Source organism: Dermacentor andersoni, chromosome 8, assembly GCF_023375885.2.
Source record: "Dermacentor andersoni chromosome 8, qqDerAnde1_hic_scaffold, whole genome shotgun sequence".
Taxonomy (NCBI): domain Eukaryota; kingdom Metazoa; phylum Arthropoda; class Arachnida; order Ixodida; family Ixodidae; genus Dermacentor; species Dermacentor andersoni.
Window position 1 is genome coordinate 51,737,823 of NC_092821.1, and position 20,643 is coordinate 51,758,465.

A 20,643-nucleotide genomic window follows, 5' to 3' on the forward strand; every position below is an offset into this window, starting at 1 on the left:
TTCGACTGATCCACTCATTCGTTGTCAGCCACATCGCCTATGTAGCCGCCTACCACAACTGGTACGTCGCGGAAAAGAACAAGATCAACACGCTCATAAGGAAAACGTACAAGATAGCCCTGGGCCTCCAGGAATCGACGAGCACCGAGCTCCTGGCTCAGCTGGGCATATACAACACCCTAGAAGAAATAGCCGAAGCACAACGCATCTCGCAGCTCGAACGCCTGTCGACCACCACGACGGGAAGGAACATTATGAACACGCCCGGCATAACGTACCACAACCAGCACCGCCAGAAAATGCAAATCCCCAACAAAATCAGAGAGACCATTACGGTGGCAACCATCCCAAGAAACGTGCACCCCGATTACAACCGAGGTAGAAGAAAGGCATGAGCCGAGGCTCTGCTCCGTTCATTCGGCAGGGAGAGAAACGCGCGCTTTGTCGACGCAGCCGAATATGCGAACGGCCAAAAATACACCGCCGTAGTCATAGACGCAGAGTCAAAAATCAGAACCACATGCAGTGTATGCACCAAACACTCGGAAATAGCGGAGGAAGTAGCGATTGCGCTGGCCCTCACAGAACAGGAATGCGAAGTCGTGCTAAGGGACTCGCAAACGGCAGTAAAGAATTATGCCAAAGGCCGAATTTCCAAGGAAGCCCTGTCCATTCTGGCCAAAGCGGGCAAATCCAAAACCGCGAGATCGAGGATCATATGGTTCCCCGCGCACGTCGCCACGGAAGCTAAACGAGATGGCGCACCGGACGGCGCGAGACATGACCCGCCGCACCGAACAGGGCAACGCCTCTCGCACGATAGCGAACGCTTCTCGAGCAGAACGGGACAGGCTCACCAGATACAACGACATAACCAGTGCATATTTGAACGCCAGAAGGATATACCCACCGCCGAGTCTCAAATTGAACAGGAGGCAGGCCGTCGCCTGGCGACAACCCCACACGAAGACCTTCCCTAATCCATTCCGTCTGAAACGTATCTTCCCAGATAAGCATCAGGACGACACGTGCAAATTGTGCCAGGAAGGACCAGCAACACTCAAACACATGCTGTGGGAGTGCAATGTAGTTATAGGAGGGATGGCAGTTACTCCGGAGACCCTGTCGTCGAGGTGGGCCGCCGCTCTGCGCAGCTCAGACCTCGGAATCCAGATGTGGGCAGTCCAGCAAGCCCGTGAGGCGGCGTTGAGGCAGGGCCTTGACGTTCCCCCGTGGGAGACCTGAGCCCGGGTCGCGTTAAACCTTGCCGGACGTACAAGAAAGTTGTATCCATCCATCCATCAAATCGCGGCATTTTCTGGTGTCCTAATCCAGTTCTGTTAGCCATGTAATGGTTCACGATGATATCAACAGCGTTCGAACTTACCACTACGTTTTGCCGGGCTCATCTGTCCATACTTATTGCGACGTTCCTCGCTCCTTCCTGTTTTGGTATTATTTCATGTTGCTTCGCGTCGTATAGCACCGTAATTAGTCATCGGGAATATACGTCTGGTGTTTCGAGAACAATAGAGAGCCGGTGTTTCGACAAAGTTAAACGTTGGTTCCGGCTTGTGACATCTCGAGTTCGTCTATTGTTGGGTTAGGGCAGGTGTACTTCTCATTGTTTGTATGAAACTCTGTAATGGTGGCGCAAACTAAATTGCGATTCGTGCCAATGTTCCGGTCCGTCCGTGCTGTTGACTACGCCGTTGTTCTCGCGCCAGCTGTGACGTTAGTGTGTCATCAATAGCGGGCCACCTCCTCACCATCACCACCTCTTCGTTCACAGCTTCTCCCACAGCGTATGGACCACTGCGGGGTGGAGGAATGGGGGTCGAATTCATGCTCTTGCGGCAATATGCAGATTGGGAGCCGCACTGGGTGAAGAGTGAGTCATCGCACAAATATCGCGCTCGGAAATTCGTTTTCCCAACCTTATTTGTTATTACCCTTGTTTTCTCCTCTTCTCGTATCTGCCTTTATTCGAAGGCAGCGTTCCCAACTTTCTTGGCCCATGGCTACGAGCCAGCGTTACGCCACACCTTGGGCGCTTACACTCCGCTGTATCATTTGATTGAAATGATTGAATCATTTCCCTCCCCCCCCCCCCCCCCCGTTCTCTCGAAGTCCACGGGCACGCGTTTCCCGCCACAAGCGCAGCCTGCTATCAGAACCCGAGCGGACGTCATCTACAGGATATTATTGCGACAGTCGCGTGTATTGCTGCAATATGTAGGCAGGAAAGGGAGCCGATTTTTTTTTTTACGTTACCTTATTTTACGTTAACCTTATTCACTCCTTTCTTCCGAGTGATCTATGATGAACTCGTTCTCCTTGATACATTTACTAAGGTCCCCCCTGTGCTCCTGTCTGAAAATTCAACACCGCTCCATTGCCGCATGATGGGCTTTTAAAAATTCCTTGACATTAGCTGCGGTCCACGCGAGGCTGTATTTTAACCGGCAGCTACGTGTAAGCTGGCGTTCGCGTAGACGCTGCACTGAACTCGTCGACATCAGACGACGTTTTCGAGTGCTTCTCAACGAGCTTCACCAACGCTGCGGCTGCATCAGTAACAGACCCGCACCGTCTACACCCAGCAGTGCTGTTATTGGGAAAGCAGGAAATGCGAGAGAAACCAGGAAGCCCAGCCGTCCACGAGGTGTCACCAATACATGCTCCAGAATCCGCATGTCATTGATTCTTAAGGCTCCGGAGAAAATGCATTGGCCCCAATGTTGTTTTTTTTTTATTTCGCGCTCTCTAATGACTTGAGTCACGCTTACTTCCACGGCGCTCGTTTTTGAGATTTTCCGATGCGACAGAAAGATATACCGACGCGAGTATTATCGGTCCGCTAGAGCACGCGGTGGCCTTGGCCTAGCTGTGGCCCAGACGTAGCTTTTCCATGAAAAGGAAAATCGAAGGTTGGTGAGATTGAAAGATACCGTCTGGGATATATATATATATATTTTTTTTTCTTTACCTTAAGTCAACCCATGCCCGAGCGAAAGTGCGGCGAACCAATCAACGAACGAAAGTGGCTTATTCAGTGGCTATTATTTGTGCAGTAAAATATATTGAGCCTAAGACATTGAGTGGGCTAACAGCATCTTCCAGGTTGCCTTAGTAATACAAGAGCTCCATATATATTTGGGACGCGCGGAGTGCTGACTTTTGCAGGTTATGATACGCATTGGAAATGCGGGCTCGCTCTGTGCCATTGACGTCACTGTAGTCGCTGGCAAAACTCGAAATCGTTCGTGAACACCATGCCTTGTGTGGCACTGAGTCACGCGAAAGGGACCCCTGCGTGACTGAGTCGCCCAGATGCCTTTCAGATAGGAGCAGAAAGGAAAAACAAAGCAACGTAGCCAACAGTGGGCGTTTGCGCATCTGGTTACACGTCGTGAAAGGCTGGAAGCGTGCCTCCCGCTACCGCTAAAACTGACGCGGTGACTAATCAGAGGAACTCGTGCAACGAAATGCGCGTTAGAAACAGCTTCTGAAGCGAAAGTTAAGGGAAACAGATGGAAGTCTTGGAGCGTAGTTTTTTTAAAACTTTATTGTAGTCCTTTTTTCGCTCTCCTCTAATTAAAATGTATTTCTTCGTTTTCCGTACTCAGAACACATTACAGAGGGGGACAAATCAGATATCCTGTGGGATGATATCTCTATAATCTCTATATGATATATGTATATCTGGCCCGCATATGGAATACATGAGATACAGCTGGTACAATTTAATCCTGAAGTAAAACTGTCAATTGGACCTTCTGCACGTACTTAGCCACAAGGCATTGGTGCCTGCCCGTAACATGGCGCGCCGTAACATTGTGTTAAATAAAAAAAAATAACATAAATGGCCTCGACAAGTGCACTAGTGCGCAGTACTATATATAAACGTACTGTAGGTGACATATAACAAAATAAGTAGCATAGTACATGACAGACGGTAAATACAGCTCTGAATATTTCGGTGATGTCTCTAACATTTGCAGCAAAACGCCATGCAGACCTGTTATTTTGCATAGGTAAGCGAATTTTTCGACGGCGCCGAAGCGTTTGTCTGACAGGATGCAATTTTAAATGACAGTTACTTAAACTTTCATTCTGTTTCTTCTATTTCTGCCACCAATGTCAATAAAACTTTATTCATGTCGACAAGTGAAAGGGGGTGAAGGGGAAAAAGCCGCTTAACTGCAGCTTGACTAAGCCCGGTGCCCTGTCTTACAATTCGGCAGTGAGCAGCACTGGGAAATGTAAAAGGTAGTTTAACGTAAATCTAGGTATTATACGAGAAACATAAAAATGCGAATAACAAAATTATAATGCAGAAACCAAATTGTACAGGAAGGAAGAAAGTTCAGTTAAAAAGTTCTCTACTCGATTTAGAAAAAAGAAATGCAGCAATAAAAAGAGATGTCGACAAACTTACTCACATTAAATATAGAAAAATTCCCAAACCGAAATAAAAATAAGCATTGAAGATCAGTCAGACTAGGAACACACACACACGCACGCACACACATGCACACATACAAACACACAGACATCACACACAGACACCACACACGGGCACACGCATAGGCACACACACCGGCACACAGGCACGCACACGGACACAGGCACACACAGACAGGCACACGCGCATATATATATCTTTACACACACACACACACACACACACACACGAGGGGAAGTCAGAAAGTAAAGGAACTTCTGCAATTTCTCGCACTAGGGCTTGGTAACACAGCTAGTATCCAGCGCTGAATTAGTGTCGTATGCAACACTTCTATGGAACGTGCCACTCTTATGCCCGCGTTGCTCGTAAGAGTGTAGCAACCGTTAAAAATGGCAGCTCCATTGTCGATCTGCATCAAGGAGTAAATGAGGGCAGTGATTCGCTTTATGTTTGCTGAAGGTATCGCGAAACCAGATCTACGAATCGATAGAGCGTTTCAAGCTGGGAAGAACTTCTTTATGCGACGAGGAACGATCTGGCAGGCCATTTAGAACTGAGGTTAAACAGCGCGAAAAAGACGAGGACACAATGAAACAAATACCACAAACAAGCGCTGGCCAGGGCAGGCCATCAACGTCAACGACTGAGGACAACTTGAAAGTCGTTGAGGGTATAGTGATGGAAAACAGACGAATCGCTGCGGACGAAATCGCCAGTACTTCACATATTAGTCATGGTTCAGCGTATTCCGTCTTACATGACAGGCTAAATTTACGGAAAGTGTGTTCAAGGAGGGTCCCGAAAGAATTGTCAGCGCAGCATAAGGCACAAAGCTTGGACATCTCGTAAGCATTTGGCCCGTTATCGTCTCGAGGGAGATGGATTCTTACAGCAATTTGTTACTGTAGATGAAACTTGGGTACATCATCACGAACCGGAAAGGAAGGTTGCAAGCATGGTTTGGAAAATCTCAACAGAAGTTAAGAAATTTAAACGTCAACCATCAGCTGGTAAGCTTGTGCAACACTATTCTGGGACATGAAAGGTGTGGTAGCCGTTCATTTCAGCCCAAGAGGCGAAACTATGAACAGTGAGAACTATTGTGATGTAATGCGAACTAAACTGAAACCTACAATCAAATCCAAATGCCGTGGAAAACTGCGAGAAAGTGTCATCCCGCAGCAAGATAACGCTCGGCCACATTCTTCCAAACGGACGGCCGAAACAATAAATGAGTTGGAATTCGAATAACTGGAACACCCGCCATACGGTCCAGGCCTGGCTGTAAGTGATTTTCTTATGTTTGGTCCATTGAAGGAAGCACCCAGGGGAAGAAGGTTTGCAACCGATGCGGAAGTCATTGACGCGGTGCAAAAAGAACTACAGGTGCAACCCAAAAACTTTTTTTGCCGACGGAATTAAAAAGCTTGTGAAACCTTGGGTAAAGTGCGTTGAAGTGCAGGGAGGTTATGTAGAAAAATAATGTATCTCTCAGTTTTCGATCATTAGAATAGAGGTACTTTTTCTCAAAAGTCCTTTTACTTTTTGACTTCCCCTCGTATATATATATATTAATTAAATTTGGGGTTTTACGTGCCAAAACCACTTTCTGATTATGAGGCACGCCGTAGTGGAGGACTCCGGAAATTTCGACCACCTGGGGTTCTTTAACGTGCACATAAATCTAAGTACACGGTTGTGTTCGCATTTCGCCCCCATCGAACTGCGGCTGCCGTGGCCGGGATTCGATCCCGCGACCTCGGGCTCAGCAGCCCAACACCATAGCCACTGAGCCACCACGGCGGGTATATATATATATATATATATATATATATATAACAAGAGCAGGCAAGGGTCATCCAGGGGTCTCTTGGGATAAGTGTGCTCATTTGATTTATTTAGCTACATAAATGTACATGTTCCATCCCTGTAGTAGCAGAATCTTGAGTCAGGAACGTTCCAGCTTTCGGTGTCAACAGCGCAGCAAAGAGACCCGGTGGCAGTGGTTTTAGAGGATCCGGTAGCCTACTTCCGAGCTAGAGGTCGCTGAAACAATTCTTAGCCATGACAGCTGCATTTCAATGAATTGTATACGGTTACTCTAAGCAATTACTTGAAATGATTCACCTAAGAAATAGAATTGCAGAGAACAAGGCTTTTAATAAACTGACCGGGAAATTTCGCTGCGGACGTCTAAGAATGTGTTTCATATAAAATTTTTCGGATTGCAAAATGCGAACATCTGATGGGACATCATAAATTAATAGAATCCCCCAGATACTATCGAAATCGCATGTGTGCCGGGTGATAAAATGAATAGCTCTAAGATTCTTTTTTTTAGCACTGTATGGCAGTCCCAGATTCTCGTTCCGGCTAGCCGTACGTTTGTGTCCGCAGCTCACGCGCCTTTTCTTCCCTTTGATCTCGCAGCGGCTCTCCCAGATCGAAGAGTCTGCGGCAAGAGCAACACTCACATTCTCACGTTATCCCTCTCTCTGCACAATGATGTAAACGGCTCCCGAAGGAGCACCTCTACGGTGGAGCACTTCACAGGCTCAGTCCTCACATCCTTCTTCATGTGATGCGTACAACCTAAATGTAGCAATTCTAGATGCAGGCAAACTCTCAACCGACCTAGCTTTCTCGAAGCGTCGACACACCCGCCGACATCTAGACCACAGTTGCGAGCAGGCTCAGCCGGTATAAGCGTATAGCCGTCACAGTGGTTTTCCTCCTGAGGGTCCGCGTCGTCCCCATTTACGCAGGGCCGTTCGGCTGCGTCTAATTCTAAAGGAGAGCTTGTCTTGTCTGCTTTGCTGTCAACAGGCAGGCGTCAAGCGGTGTCTTCGACGGTGCTGTGGAGGCCCTGATTCTTCGCAATGAGCAGCAGCTACGCGATGAGATCCACTTCTCCGCGATTCACGGCGGCGCCGATTTCAAGCTTGTCAACGCTGGCAAATAAGCAATAGGGAACGCTCTGCAACAGCACGTACTTCTCACTTACTGTCTTGACGGCGCTGTGAACAACATTTTCGTGCAACGCATGACCATAGCTGTGAGAAAAACATCATTGATTCTGGAATTGAGGGAGCGTCTGCAGGTAGGGCAGCCTAAGACCCAAGTGTAAGGCGCCAGTTTAGGGAAGACCTCTGTTCTGCCCCCAGCTATCTGTTGTGGGTCTGTTTTGCTTCATTCGTCTTCTTCTTTCTTCCGATCTCTCTGGTGGTTTAGCCGGAATATTAGCCTGATGTACTAAGTAGTTCTCGCGAATCATGTATGCTCCATTTGTGTTTCTCTTCATCCTTAGTTAATCACCACCATTTGCCCGCAGCCTGGTCGAAACGCCACTCCTTGTCGTGCTGTGTAAGTTTGTATCAAGCTCTGCTGAAGCGCGAAGGTATACTGAAATGTATGAAGCGTGCCGCATCTTCCGTGATTTTTCTTTGTTCTTTCAATAACCTTACAAGGCCTCAAGAAACTAAGGTTGATACTGTGTTGCATATCTTGCGGAAAAAGCAAATGGAGCGCAAGAAGTAGACAGGACAGTATTTCTTCTTGTCATGATTTTTCGTGCTGTTTCTGGGATACGTAAATGCTGTTCCACCCTTCAGAGCTCTAGTCTGTCACATAAACACCCTCACACTTTATGCTGCTTACAGTCAGAAGAGCAAGATCAAGTTACACCTGCGATGAGACAAGCCGCAGTGGAAAACTATGCGGGGAATTCTGACAAGGGGTGCACCGAAAGATCCGAAACTAGATTTTGACAATTATAGCTATTAAAGATTTTTCACGCAGTTTTCTGGTCGATGTCGCACTTATAGTGATGTTTACTTGCCCCAAATAATAGGCAAAAATGAAAGCCGCTTTTGTCTGGATCTGACTCATTTAAGGTGAGGGTGTTAGCCGTGCGACAAAGCAGCGCCTTTATGAGTGCGAAAGCGTTTACCTTTTAACATAAAGCTGTAACAGCATGCTATGGTTTAAACGTTGAAAAACTTCATGAATTTCGTCGGTCTTGAGTGTTGTGCCTCTATCCCTACGCAGGATACTTCGCCATTCCGTTCTCGGTGGCTTACTCCATGTCTAAGTGCGCAGCTCGCTTCTTCGCCGACGGCCTCCGACGGGAGATGAAAAAGTTCGGCGTCCGTGTAGTCTCCATTGAGCCCAACATGTATGCGTAAGTAGATTCGATGTTACTGTTCACCTGACCTTAAGCGCGTCTGCACTGTACAGAACGCTTTGTAGAACATACGTACTGAACACAAAAGAAGAGAGCAATTACGGCTATCCTAACGATAGCGATATAAGGCTACGCACGCCATGTCTCTGTCGAGCATTGATATAGCCGCATGATTCCTTGTATTATAAGGTTTAAGATCATTCAGATGTCTATGGAAGTCCGGCTTCAAGGCGCTGGGACAGCTTCCTGCCCTTGCAACTCGCGCTGGAACCTGCTCTGCAACTATACTGGTTTTCGAATTCTAAATTTTAATCACCCTTGCGGATGATTTGGGAACGCGTAACCTGGTGCACAGAAGGCAGATGTTATTTTAGTCGTCTTCTGTCACATGGTTACTAATGCAGCTATGCTGACATAACCACAGTCACGAATAATTTAACGAGAGATATGAAAGAGAATTTGGAAGATGTGTTAAAAGAAAATGAGTTGAATATCTTGATAAAGTTTATATGCAAGGTAGCCGCCAGCCATTATATACCTCTAATAAATAGACTTGCATTATCGTAATTGTGGTGTTTCTTGTGCACAGGGACTATAGCGGGTATCGAATTAAAAAAAGAAAAAAGAAGATTAAAAATTGTGCGGCGGACATGCAATTCCCAGAACTTATTCTTCACAGGCGGCAGAAGTTGTCGCAGGATCATGCGCAGGATGCATGAGCCCTTCTAGTGTGTTGAAATGTGCTCCGCTCTCCCACGGAAATAAAAATACGCGCATGTACGCATTGCCATGTTTTAGATCGTCGCTTTGCTTTGCGCAAGAAGAGTCGAGAGGAAATTGCTGTTTATTCAATCAAGTAGGTACTCCACATGCTGATAACCTCAGAAATAAAGAAAAGCTCAAGATTTATTATATTCATCATGTTCTGTCAGCACGAATTCATATTTTACCGTTTCGAGGACTGCTATAAATAAATGTTGGTCTTAGGAAAGGAAAGATGAATCGCTATGGCCATCTTTGCTAATGTACCTTTACGCGTACCGGCACGTGTCTCCATATACATACAAAAATGGACGCCTGTCTACTGCGAGATTAACGCTGGTACAAAGGTTATGCACGATCGCTGTATTTCCGTGATAACACTGGCAGTTTCCTTCACGGCACGAACAGAGTGTCACACGAATCGTAGCATCTTCATTAGGACTTATTTCTGGGCGAGTTGGTGCATGCTTGATTTGAAAATTATAACAGCGCTAACACATGCATACTTTAGCGCTGTTATAATTTTAGGATCAGGTATGCACCAACTCGTCCAGAAAGAAGCTTTAATGATGTGTCTCGTCCTTGTTCCTTTGTGGATGCGTGTGATGGCGCTGTTTTAATTTTTAAATGATAACATCTGTTGCCTGTTTCCCTGCAACAGAACCAACCTGACCGCCGACGCCATACTTCTGCCGGCCATGGACAAGCTGTGGCAGGAGACCAGCGAGGAAGTGCGGCGCGACTACGGCCAGGGCTACTACGAGCTGAGTCGCCAGTACCTGCGGCGGGCACTGGTCAAGTCGCGAACCGAGATCCACGAGGTGGTGGACGCCATGGAGGCCGCTGTACTGGCTCGTAGGCCGCGGTTCGCGTACCGGCCGGACGGCCCGCTCAGGGCCTTGCAGTTCGGCATGCTGGAGATGGCGCCGCCCATCGTGCAGGACGCCTTTCTCATACGGGACACGCAGCCGCCCGCGTCCACGCTTCCCGGCAACAGAGGCATCGCCAGAGGCTGACCGCGGCTGCTCCGTGCGCGGCACCCCGAACGCCCGCGCAAACTTGAAGCGCGAAATAAGACAAGGACTGACGCTGAACCCGGGTGCCGCCGTTTCGCAAATGGCATTTTTTGGACCGGAGGCGTGTAATACGTTTGCCCTTCGTTTGCACTGAATCGTCACTCATTGCCATCCCTTACTAAATGAACTAATAGTGGGACGAAAGTTAGCAGCATTCTCGCTGTCTGACCTTGAGCTATTCTGCGCTTTCAGTTCTCGAACCTGTCATGCCAACGAGACCGAACGTCAGACATTGCAATAATGACGAGAGTCTGCAGAAAAGAGGAACGTCACTCCGCAGCGTCTTCGGCGTTGTGACGTGATAAAAGGTGAAGTTCCTCGCGGCCTTCTCGCTACGCAGCCGGGAATCGAATATCGGAGTACTGTACAGCGTACCAAAAAATTGTCAGCCGTCAATCAATCGAGTGTCTATTGCAGGGTTTAAGAACTGCAGCACTGCTGTGTCTTCTCTGTTCGAAAATCTTCTTTGACCAATTGCGTCGAGGCTGCTTCTACAGCAGCGGTTTCTGGTATGTGTAGGTGAGGAATAACGAAAATTCAGCCTCATCTAACAAGACATCGTAAATGCTGTGGGCTGCGCAACTCATAATATGCCTAATGGAGAATGTTAAGAGCTTATTTTACGGTGACAGATATTGCCTGGTGCCTAAATAAAAAAGCGTACGATTAAGGTGCTTCTTTTATAACCCCCGATATGGGTTCGATGCCAGCGCACGCGTGGTTACTTCCAGACGACAGTGCGAACGCGTGGGTGTGCGGAGGCTGACAGGGTGAACTAACGTGACTCGTTTCCGGGTGCGTCCTTCTCTGGAAACACAGTGCAATACTACAAAGATAAAGTACGTTTGCTTCAAGTTGTGTCGTCTTTCTAGAATCTACTGCGCGCTCGTACAGTGCTCTCATTTAGAAAGTATCGAATGCAATTTGTGGCCTAGACATCAAGGCTGCCGCTTAACTGCAGCTTCGGTTATGGTGATAATATTTCAACGTTGACGTCCAGGCCAATATTTGCACTTAGAGTTTAAGCGAGGAGGACCTCGCAGTTTACACTGTGCGCAGCTCTGCAAAGTAAATGCTGGGCGTCGCCTATTTATCGCCCAGGCTACTCGTGTATATAGTTTTGTCCTGCGCTTGTGTTTAGGAAGTTGGGGTGAATTATGAAGTTCTGTCATGTACAGGTATTTCCCTCTCGATGACGAATAGCGTAATGGAGTTAGGCAACATTATTATAGCTATTATTTCACTGTCTTGGACCTGCCATTTATTTTTCGAAATTCGGGAATATTCGGCGTCCACTTATTGACCACGAATGAAGGAATGTCCCGTCCATACTACTACATCAAATAATATATTATACTGTCCGTATATTGGTTACATAATTTATACAGGTACAGTACAAAAAGTGTCAATTTCACAAAAGTAGTGCAGAAGAGATGCGGACTTCTCGGCTATATGTGAAACGATTTTGTAGGGATACTGAAGGGGAGAATTACCGTCGTTGATTCTATTCGCATCGGCTCTGTGCTCCGAGAGAACCACTATGTGCCTTTTGTGCAACCTCACAGTCTAAACCGTCGCTTAAAACAAGTGTCCTTCAAATTTCTTGTTGAGACCAATGACTTGGGAGAAGTATAATAAACATCTTTGCCAATTTTTGTGTGTTATGTCCTTTTGTGTTGTGCTGCAGAACAGTGGCAGTTGCGAGCAATTTGGCGTCAGCAACTAAGGCTAGACTATCAAGTGCATTCAGAAGGATTGAGCATACTTGCGTCAGGTTATCAACGACGTGACAAAGTGATAAGGCGTGATCGAATCGTCCTAAGGCTGACGACATTATTCGCGTGAAAGGTCTAGGTGGCCGCAACGCTGAATCAATGCGGCTCTAGCATAGACGCAATGAGGATGCGGAAAGCCTGGCGGACCCTGAAAGAGGCAGTCGGCTCGTTGCTAGATCAACAAATGTAAAGAGCAGGTTTGTGTCGAAAAATTGAAGCATGTGATTTGATTTACGCGAGCAACCCGCTACTTCGCAATTTCGCCACTTTCTCAAACGGTAAGGCGACTTTATACTCGCGGTCACTCAGTGACTGAAAGTGTCATTTTAACTTAAAGGGGCACAAAAGCGAAATAAGTCGACGTGGACCGTTCAAATACCATGGCTGAAACATCGCGAAACTTGTTTCGTGCCAAGAGAGGACTTCTTTCGCAAGAAATTTGAATCTGTAGGGTCCGAATACCTTTTTCGAAATTCAAATCTCCCGCCACCCAACCGGGGGAGTGGTGGCGTTGAGTAAGCCGTCACCACGCTTTGCTGCTGTCGGTGAGTAAAACGTCGCCCTACAGATGGCGGTACCGACGAAAAAGCGCTGCAGCTACTTTTTGGTCAGGTGCCCTAGACCGTTCGGGCATCTCGCGACCCAACATGGAAGTTGAATTCTCCGCTACTTGTAGTTTGTGCGAGTTTTGCGAGGCAGGAAAACCAGCGCAGCACTACGCGATTACGAAACTGCTGAAACGCGACGGGCGAAAACGAAAACTTTCGACCGCCCGCGTCTTGCCAAGGATAATTTCAATGAGTTCTTTTTTCTAAAAATGAAATAGAATGGGATAAGTAGCAATTTATTTCGTCTTGTAACACAACGCTATGATTTTTTTTTTTTTTTTTTGCAGTGAGTGGTAGGCTACTAATGGCTGAATTTAACTGAGGAGTGCATTCGTCATCGGGCAAGTGCTTGAATGTCCCGGGGGGCCTCTGTCATGTCCTGCATCTATTTGTTTATTTATTTATCTATTTATTTACTTATTTATTTATTTATTTATTTATTTATTTATTTATTTATTTATTAGTCAAGATTAAATCTAATATGTTCGCCGAGTTAGGTGATATTCTAGTTGGTTTGGTCACGAGCTGCGAGAGTGAAAAAACGGAGCACAAATATAAGAAACTGCTTGCCTCGGTCGAAAATGGAGATAAACTTGGTGGCTGTGTATTCCATGATATGTTTGGATAGTTGAAATCACCAAGCAGAAACAACGGGGACGAAGGAAAACGTGTGTGAACAGTGTTAATCGTGTCATGAAGTTCGTCAAGGAATGTAGCTGTAGCGGACGGAGAACGATAACACACGCCGAAGATAACTTTCATGTGGTGAAGTGCTACTGCGGCCCATACGATTTCGAGGTTAGTTTGCACTTGAATGCGAGAAGATGGAATATGGGATGATATAGCCAGAAGAACACCGCCTCCTCGACGCTCAGTTCGATGGCAACGGTATACTGCAACATGATTAGCGTCCTGAAAAATTTCGGAGTCGTGCACGTGGGCCGGAAGCCATATTTCGGTAAGCGCTATAATATGTGCACAGCACGTGTCAATGGCAGAAGAGAGTGTCATATTTATTAAGTACACTTCTAATTTTAGTGAATAGCACAGTTAGGCGGCATTGTGAAGTACGGCCACTACCCCTCATTAACTCCTATCTTGAAGAGGCTTGTGCAGCGTTATCACCTGAGGCGGTGCCAAAGCGTTGCAGCTTAACCTCTTCAATTTTGTCTGCCTGCGTGTTGTAGCAAAAACATTTATTATGTATAACTTGCTGTATCCGAGCTGGAATTTCGGTGCGTTTGGTTGAGCTTTGCCAAATTCAAGTAGCCTTTTGCGAGCAGTACGGGTTGAGGCGCAGAAGTCTTCGACTACAGTGTAAAAAATTGGCCTAGGCGATAAGCGCGCTGAATTGATTCCGGCGGGAGCGTGTCAAGTGCAGTCGTAAGTAAGCTTGTTAACTTCGATTCCGTTTCGTCCCAGGTTTCCCTGCTGTCTGAAAGGCCGTAAAAAATTAAATTGTCCCGCCGCGACCTATCTTTAATATCATCGAGACGTGACTGCAGGGAGGCATCCCGACGTGACAGTTGCTTAACCGTATTTTGCATGGGTGCCACTTCGTCAGTAAAACTGTCCAGCTTCTCGCACTTATCTTCCAAAGTTTTGAGTCCCTGCTGGATGCCAGTGATCTTTGAATCCAAGCTTTTCTGTGCGTTTTTGATTGCTTTGACGTCGGAAGCCAGATCGGCCTGAACTTTGGAGCTCTGTACGGCCAGTTCGCGCACGTCTTTGAGCAAATGAAACAAAACGCTCATTTGCTCAGCAGGGTCATCCGGCAAACATGTTCAGTTTCTCGATTATGAAGACCTTGTTTGCGATAGTAATGACGGCTTAGACATTCTCAAGCCTTAACCCATCATTTTTGCTTGACTTAATATATGACTACGACAGCGCTGGCAAAATTACGCCGCTGCGCTCTCTGACGGTTGCGAGCCTGGGTTAGGGACATTTGAGACCGCAAGGTGCTGCTTCGCCAGTTGCTGTGATCCCATCACGAAGTATACGTAGACTGGTAGCGGAGATCCTTTTGGAGCCCGCGTGTCCTGAAAATGACAGCGTGTTGCTGCACTGACCTTCTGTGTGTCACGGGGAGGAGGAGGAGGAGGAGGAGGAAGTAAACTTTATTGCTCTAGAAAGTAATTCAGTGGTCGGGGAAACGTCCATCAAGCAAAAAATCTGGGGTATTATTCCACGCCCGTGGGAAGGCAAAGTTACGTAGTAATCGTATCGACCTTGGCGTAAATGTTTCTTTTTTTTTTTTATTGCGATAAAGGCTTGCCCTTAAGGCATAATTCTTGGAGCGTATATGTGTATTATATGTGTGCTGTGAGGCCTGTGTTGTGTATGAATTGAAGCAGTGTTTTGTGGAATCTGTTGTCATGTATCCAGCGGTCATAGCTGGTTGTCACACTGTAGCGGAGGCCGGCTTGCAGTAGGAGACGCGAGCGTTCCGATTGTAAACCCGTACATGTCCATATTAGGTGGTATGCATCTGATTCCACCACAGGAATGGAGCAGTATGGACACGTAGCACCCAGTGGTAAATGCGACCAGTTCCACCTTGAGACAACAGCCGGTGTAAGGGCCACCCCGGCCCGAAGCCTCCTAAGCACAACTTCCTCCGCCCTAGTGAGATGAAGGGGGAGGGAGCAGACACACGGTGGGATAAGAGCGCGTGTGTCCTGCCGGAGAACATTTTTACGGGCTCGCAGCGAGTTACGGGGTTGGGATGGGAGGGGAATAGGTGGAGGATCAGGATTAGGAGGGCAGTGTGCCTGCTGGTCAGCAGCAGTGTTGTGAGGGTTTGCTGAATGGCCTTGGATCCAGTGTACCTTGACGCAAGTAGCTGTCTTACTATTCATAGTGTGTATTCTCTCGCAGATTTCCATCGCCTTATCAACCTTCTTGAGTTCCTGAATAGCCGCTAAAGAATCAGTGAAGATATCTAGTTGCTTGATGGTAGGCAGCTTAGATGTCGCATCTTGCAAAGCGTCGTGGATGGCTTGAAGTGCCATTACTAGAGCGCTGGCTTCCGTAGATAAATAGCGGTGGTGGCCGCTGATGAAATTATGCGTAGTACTCAGGAATGATGTCCTTCCGCCGTCTGGGAGAATGGCAGCATCCGTATAGACTTTGCAGGTGTTAACGCATGATGCATCGACGTTGTTGTGTTCGTCAATAATACCTGTTGTATTGCTGCGTCGTAACTTCGTTGGCTTATTAGTTGTGATGCTGGTGAATTCCCAGGGAGGCATTGGATAGGGCTGATTGTCAATCCGAGAGCCGCGGTGAAAATGAGCATGCAACGCAGCGACAGCCGGAATAAGTTGCTTTTTTATTTCACGTGCTTTTTCACGTTGCAAAATTAGCTCTGCAATTGTGTTGAGCTGGGCATGTTCCTGTAAGGTTGGTATCGGAGTGATGCGGGGCAGTGCTGTGATTGTGCGCATAGCATCGCGATTAATCGTCTCCAACTGTGCCAGCTGTGCCAAAGTCAGCCGTTGAAATTGTGCTTGATATAAAATTCGTGGCTGCAAGACTGCACGCACCAACCGTCGAGCTACGTCAGTACGAGCTCCAGCTGCTTTTGCTGCAATGCGACGAATAAGGTGAAGTGTTTTTGTCGAACTCTGTCTGGTTTTACGGAGCCAGTGTGCACCACTGCCGGATTGGTGAATATCGAGACCCAGTATGCGGACCTCAGAAGCCTCAGGGATTGTCACTGCGCCGAGTCTAAATGTGAAGGGGTGCTGCGTGATTCTTGTGCGTCCTTTCTTGTTGGCCACCACAACATAGCTTGATTTTTGGGCGGAAATATCCAATCCTGCTTTCCGAGCGTAGTTGTTCAGCACATCAAGGGCTTCTTGAAGCTGTTGAGTTTGTCTAGATATATCTTTATGCACGGACCACAAAGTGACGTCATCCGCATAGATTAAGAACCTCACATCCGGAATCCGATGTAGTTGCCAGGCTAGAGGTATTAAAGCAACGTTGAAGAGAAGAGGAGCCAGAACCGAACCTTGTGGGACTCCTCTGTTCGATGTGAAGTATCCTTCTTGCCTTCCATCTACTCTAATCGCAAATGTGCGATTCTGAAGGAATGAGTAGATGAATCTTATCACCCGCGGTGGAAGTCCCAGGTCGATGAGGTTAGATATAATGATTTCATGGTCGATATTGTCATAAGCTTTCGTTATGTCTGTTGCTACTAGCGTGCGCACAGCATGACTGTGTGGAGAAACCTGTAAAACATCGTCTGATAACATAGAAAGGCCGTCTTCAGTTCCCAAGTAAGAACGGAATCCAATTTGAGCAGGATGATATTTATCGTGGCGTTCAAGCCACCAGGAAACTCGTGTGGCCAGCATCTTTTCAGCGAGTTTGCAGACAGTTGAGGTTAGTGAAATTGGGCGTAAAGACTGCAGGCTATTTGGAGACTTTCCTGGTTTCGGAATCGCGACAACAATTGAATGCTTCCAATCAGGTGGAACGTTTCCAGTCTCCCATACTTTATTAATAGCCTGAAGAAGTGCGTCGAGAGCTGCTCCTTCCATGTTCTTGAAAACCTCATAAGGAATACCATCGGGACCAGGTGTTGTTCGTTGCTTCGAAGTTTCAATCGCCGCTATTAGTTCGGCCATGCTGAAAGGGCTGGATATTTCGGATTTGGAGGTTGTGGCAGACTCATCAATATCGGGGCAGTTTATAGGTGACGCTTGATCGTATTTCGGGAAAAATGCTCTAGCAGCGTGTTCTGCAAATTGATGTGGCGAACTCTGCATCGCTAACCTAACGCTCGCTGCAGGGTCAGGTTGCTTATGACCGCCTTCCATTGACCGGAACGTACGCCAAAGTGCTCTGTTTCCAATGCCCGATCCAAGATTCTCGCACCACTCATACCATCGTCGTCGAGAAAGTTGCTTTTCGTGCTGACGCGCCTTCGCCGCTATATGGTTAGCACGTGCACGGCTACCTGGTGCATCGGGATTCCTCGACGCATACAATTCTGCCTGACGTCGCTTTGCCCAAAGTTGCAACAGGGTGAGGTCCGGTTGAGGTTGTTCCTCGTCAACTGTGGTCACAGTGGTGTTCCTCCGTAGCAGTTCTTGCAAAGCGGGAAGAATTTCTGAGGGCTCTGAGGGTACTTCATCAATCGATGATTCCCGAAACTTATCCTAATGCGTGACTGTTACTCGTCGTCGAATTTTCTTTATGCACGTTCTGTGCAAACCAATCATTATTGGCATATGATCACTGCCCCATGTGTCTGGTTCCACCCGCCACTGCGGCATTCCAGGACCCAACCACCACGTGAGGTCTGGAGCGTTTGTTCTAGATACTGCGGGTACAGCACAGGTAGCCACAGCGTGATGGTTCAGCAGTGTAAAAGTGGCATCGCTCATGATGTTTTTAACTTGGTATCCTCTTCGGGAGTTGTACTTGTACCCCCATTCTGTATGTGGGGCATTGAAGTCTCCACCCACGAGAATAGGAATTCCCGGGTACGTAGACCGGAGATGGGCTATCCACCCCAAGTTCAAACGTGTGCGCTGCGGTCTGGCGTAGAATGACACTAGAATGACAGGAGTCTTCACTGGTTGGTGTTAGGACCCCGACAACTTCTTGATTACCACTACACCATGGCTCCAGGTCAATCACTGTGTGAGCAATATGCGATGATATATAAACTGCAGCTTTTCCCGGAGCTGAAGCCATTGTAGTAGCACGTCTATCTCTAATAGATGGGTTATGATACCCATTGAAATTGGATAGGGAGCATAGCTTATTATGCTCTTGAATAAGCAGTGCCCATACATGTAGCTTATTGTATTGAAGCTTGGTTTTAATTTCTCCTAACTTGGAGTTTAGGCCCCGACAATTCCACTGTAGAATTCCATCCTGTGACAGCTGCTGCAGAGAATTAGCCATGATGCAGGCGATTCTGAATGAGCAACGTTAGTTGAGCAAGTTGATCTAAAACTGCTGTCCAAACAGCTTGGTTGACCTGTGGTGCCGGACGGGATCCAGGCGTAACGGTGGCATTCGCAGTGGTTGATGCGTCACGTGTCGGTCCTATTTTCTGACGACGCAGAATTACCAATTCTTTATGTTTGCGTAGTCGCTCAATCTCTCTGGCCAGTGCGTCTATCCGAGCGTCAATGTCATCATGGTCATCATCTGACTGATGCAGAGGTTCCGGTAATTTCTGTTTCTTTGTCTGCGACTGCTTGCCACGTTTAAGAACAGAAGAATACAGTTGTGTTTCTGGGGCTTTTTCCTCTTCTGCCAAGAGCATCTCTGGCTCTTCTGCAAGAACCTCATAACGATTGTGTGTTGTTACTATAGTCGTTTTTGGTATAGCCTTTCGTATCCGCATTGTGGCCTTCTGTTTTGTCGGACAATTTGTGCTTGTCATATCGTGCTCATCAGATTTACATAAGCCACATCGATATCGTGGTTGGCCTTCTGGTGTGAGCTTTTCTGGATCAATAGTACGCTGTGGGCAAAATGCCTGCATGTGTCCACGTTGAAAGCAGCGGTAGCAGAATATTGCTCGAGGGAGGTAGAGTTTAGGTCGCAATATACAACCATAGTAATAAAACCGTTCTGGGATACATTGAGGGCCCTGTACCGTCACTAAGCATGTACGGCTTTTGCCCATGAATCTAGCTGCGAGCACCCTGTGTGTCGTGGAGGTAAATTCACGACATATTATCTCAGGGGTGTCTTCTGGGTCAATGCCATAGACAACACACCTATGTATATTAGGGCCCGATGCAAAGTAGCACTGCACAGGCAGGTGTTGATCTTCTGACAGCGGGATAGATGTTAAAGTGCACATTTTCTGCACATCACTGAGAGATGCCAAGTGCACAGTGATCGAGTTGGTAGATTTGTATGCTGCGAACCCTTTGTATCCGGTGGTTTCAAGAGATTGGTCGATGACCCTTTGGACATATTTTGTGGCTACTGAAGTTATGTCGTAGCATGAAAGGGGCCGTATATGAACTCGATATGATTGAGAAGGGGTGGGCGTTGGGTAAGACTGAGAGGGAGCGGGCGTAGGGGAGGCCGTGGAGGAATTGTCTGGGGTGGCCCTTACCTTTTTTGCCGGTTGCTCCGATGCAATGGCGCCTTGTTGAAGCACGTTGATAGGGGGACCTCGCTTGGCTGCATTCGTCGAACCACCAGATGGCTGCACGTCCATAGGGTCACCAGTGTCCGTCGGCACGACTGCGGATAGGTTCACATGCACATCACGAAGAGGACTGTCCTTCGGTGTTGCATCTTGGGTATTCGAGCTATCGGTAGCACACTTCGGCTGCATAGTTGGCATGGATGTTGTCACGCGCAGCAGTCCAGTGGAAAGTACAGATGAGGAGCTCACATCTGGCACAAACACTTCTTTTTCGTCGGGCGAGCGCGGCGGCTCGGCCGCGCTAAGCCTAAGCGCCAGCCGTGCTTGTTTTGAGTCTATCAGACGAGCAGGATCCGTAGGACAAGGCAAAGAAGAGTCCTCACCAGAGTCCACAGGTCCCCATAGGCTTCCGATGAGCTTCGTATCCGGATAATTGCGAGATTTTCTTTGCTGTCGAGCAATTTCCAAGGAACACAAGGAAACCACGTCTGCGTGGAAACGTCGTCGTCTTCCTCTCTGTTAATTCATTTATTGCCATTTGGAATATGCTCATTTTCTGGGCCTTTGTGTTTTAATATCCTATTTTATGACGGGATAGTCGCAACGTATACTGCGATACATAAACTTGCAACC

General features: G+C 47.4%; 1 protein-coding gene across 1 annotated transcript in view; it reads left to right on the plus strand.

Annotated features, from left to right (window-relative positions):
- Positions 1-12,144, plus strand: part of LOC126526367 (short-chain dehydrogenase/reductase family 9C member 7-like) — a 51,884-nt gene extending 39,740 nt beyond the window's left edge. Inside the window, exons 4-5 of the mRNA XM_050174287.3 lie at positions 8,516-8,648; positions 10,075-12,144. Of these exons, the coding sequence (XP_050030244.1) occupies positions 8,516-8,648; positions 10,075-10,429 (488 nt within the window). The 3' untranslated portion in view covers positions 10,430-12,144. The remainder of the gene's footprint in view (positions 1-8,515; positions 8,649-10,074) is intronic.
- Positions 12,145-20,643: the final 8,499 nt, after the last annotated feature.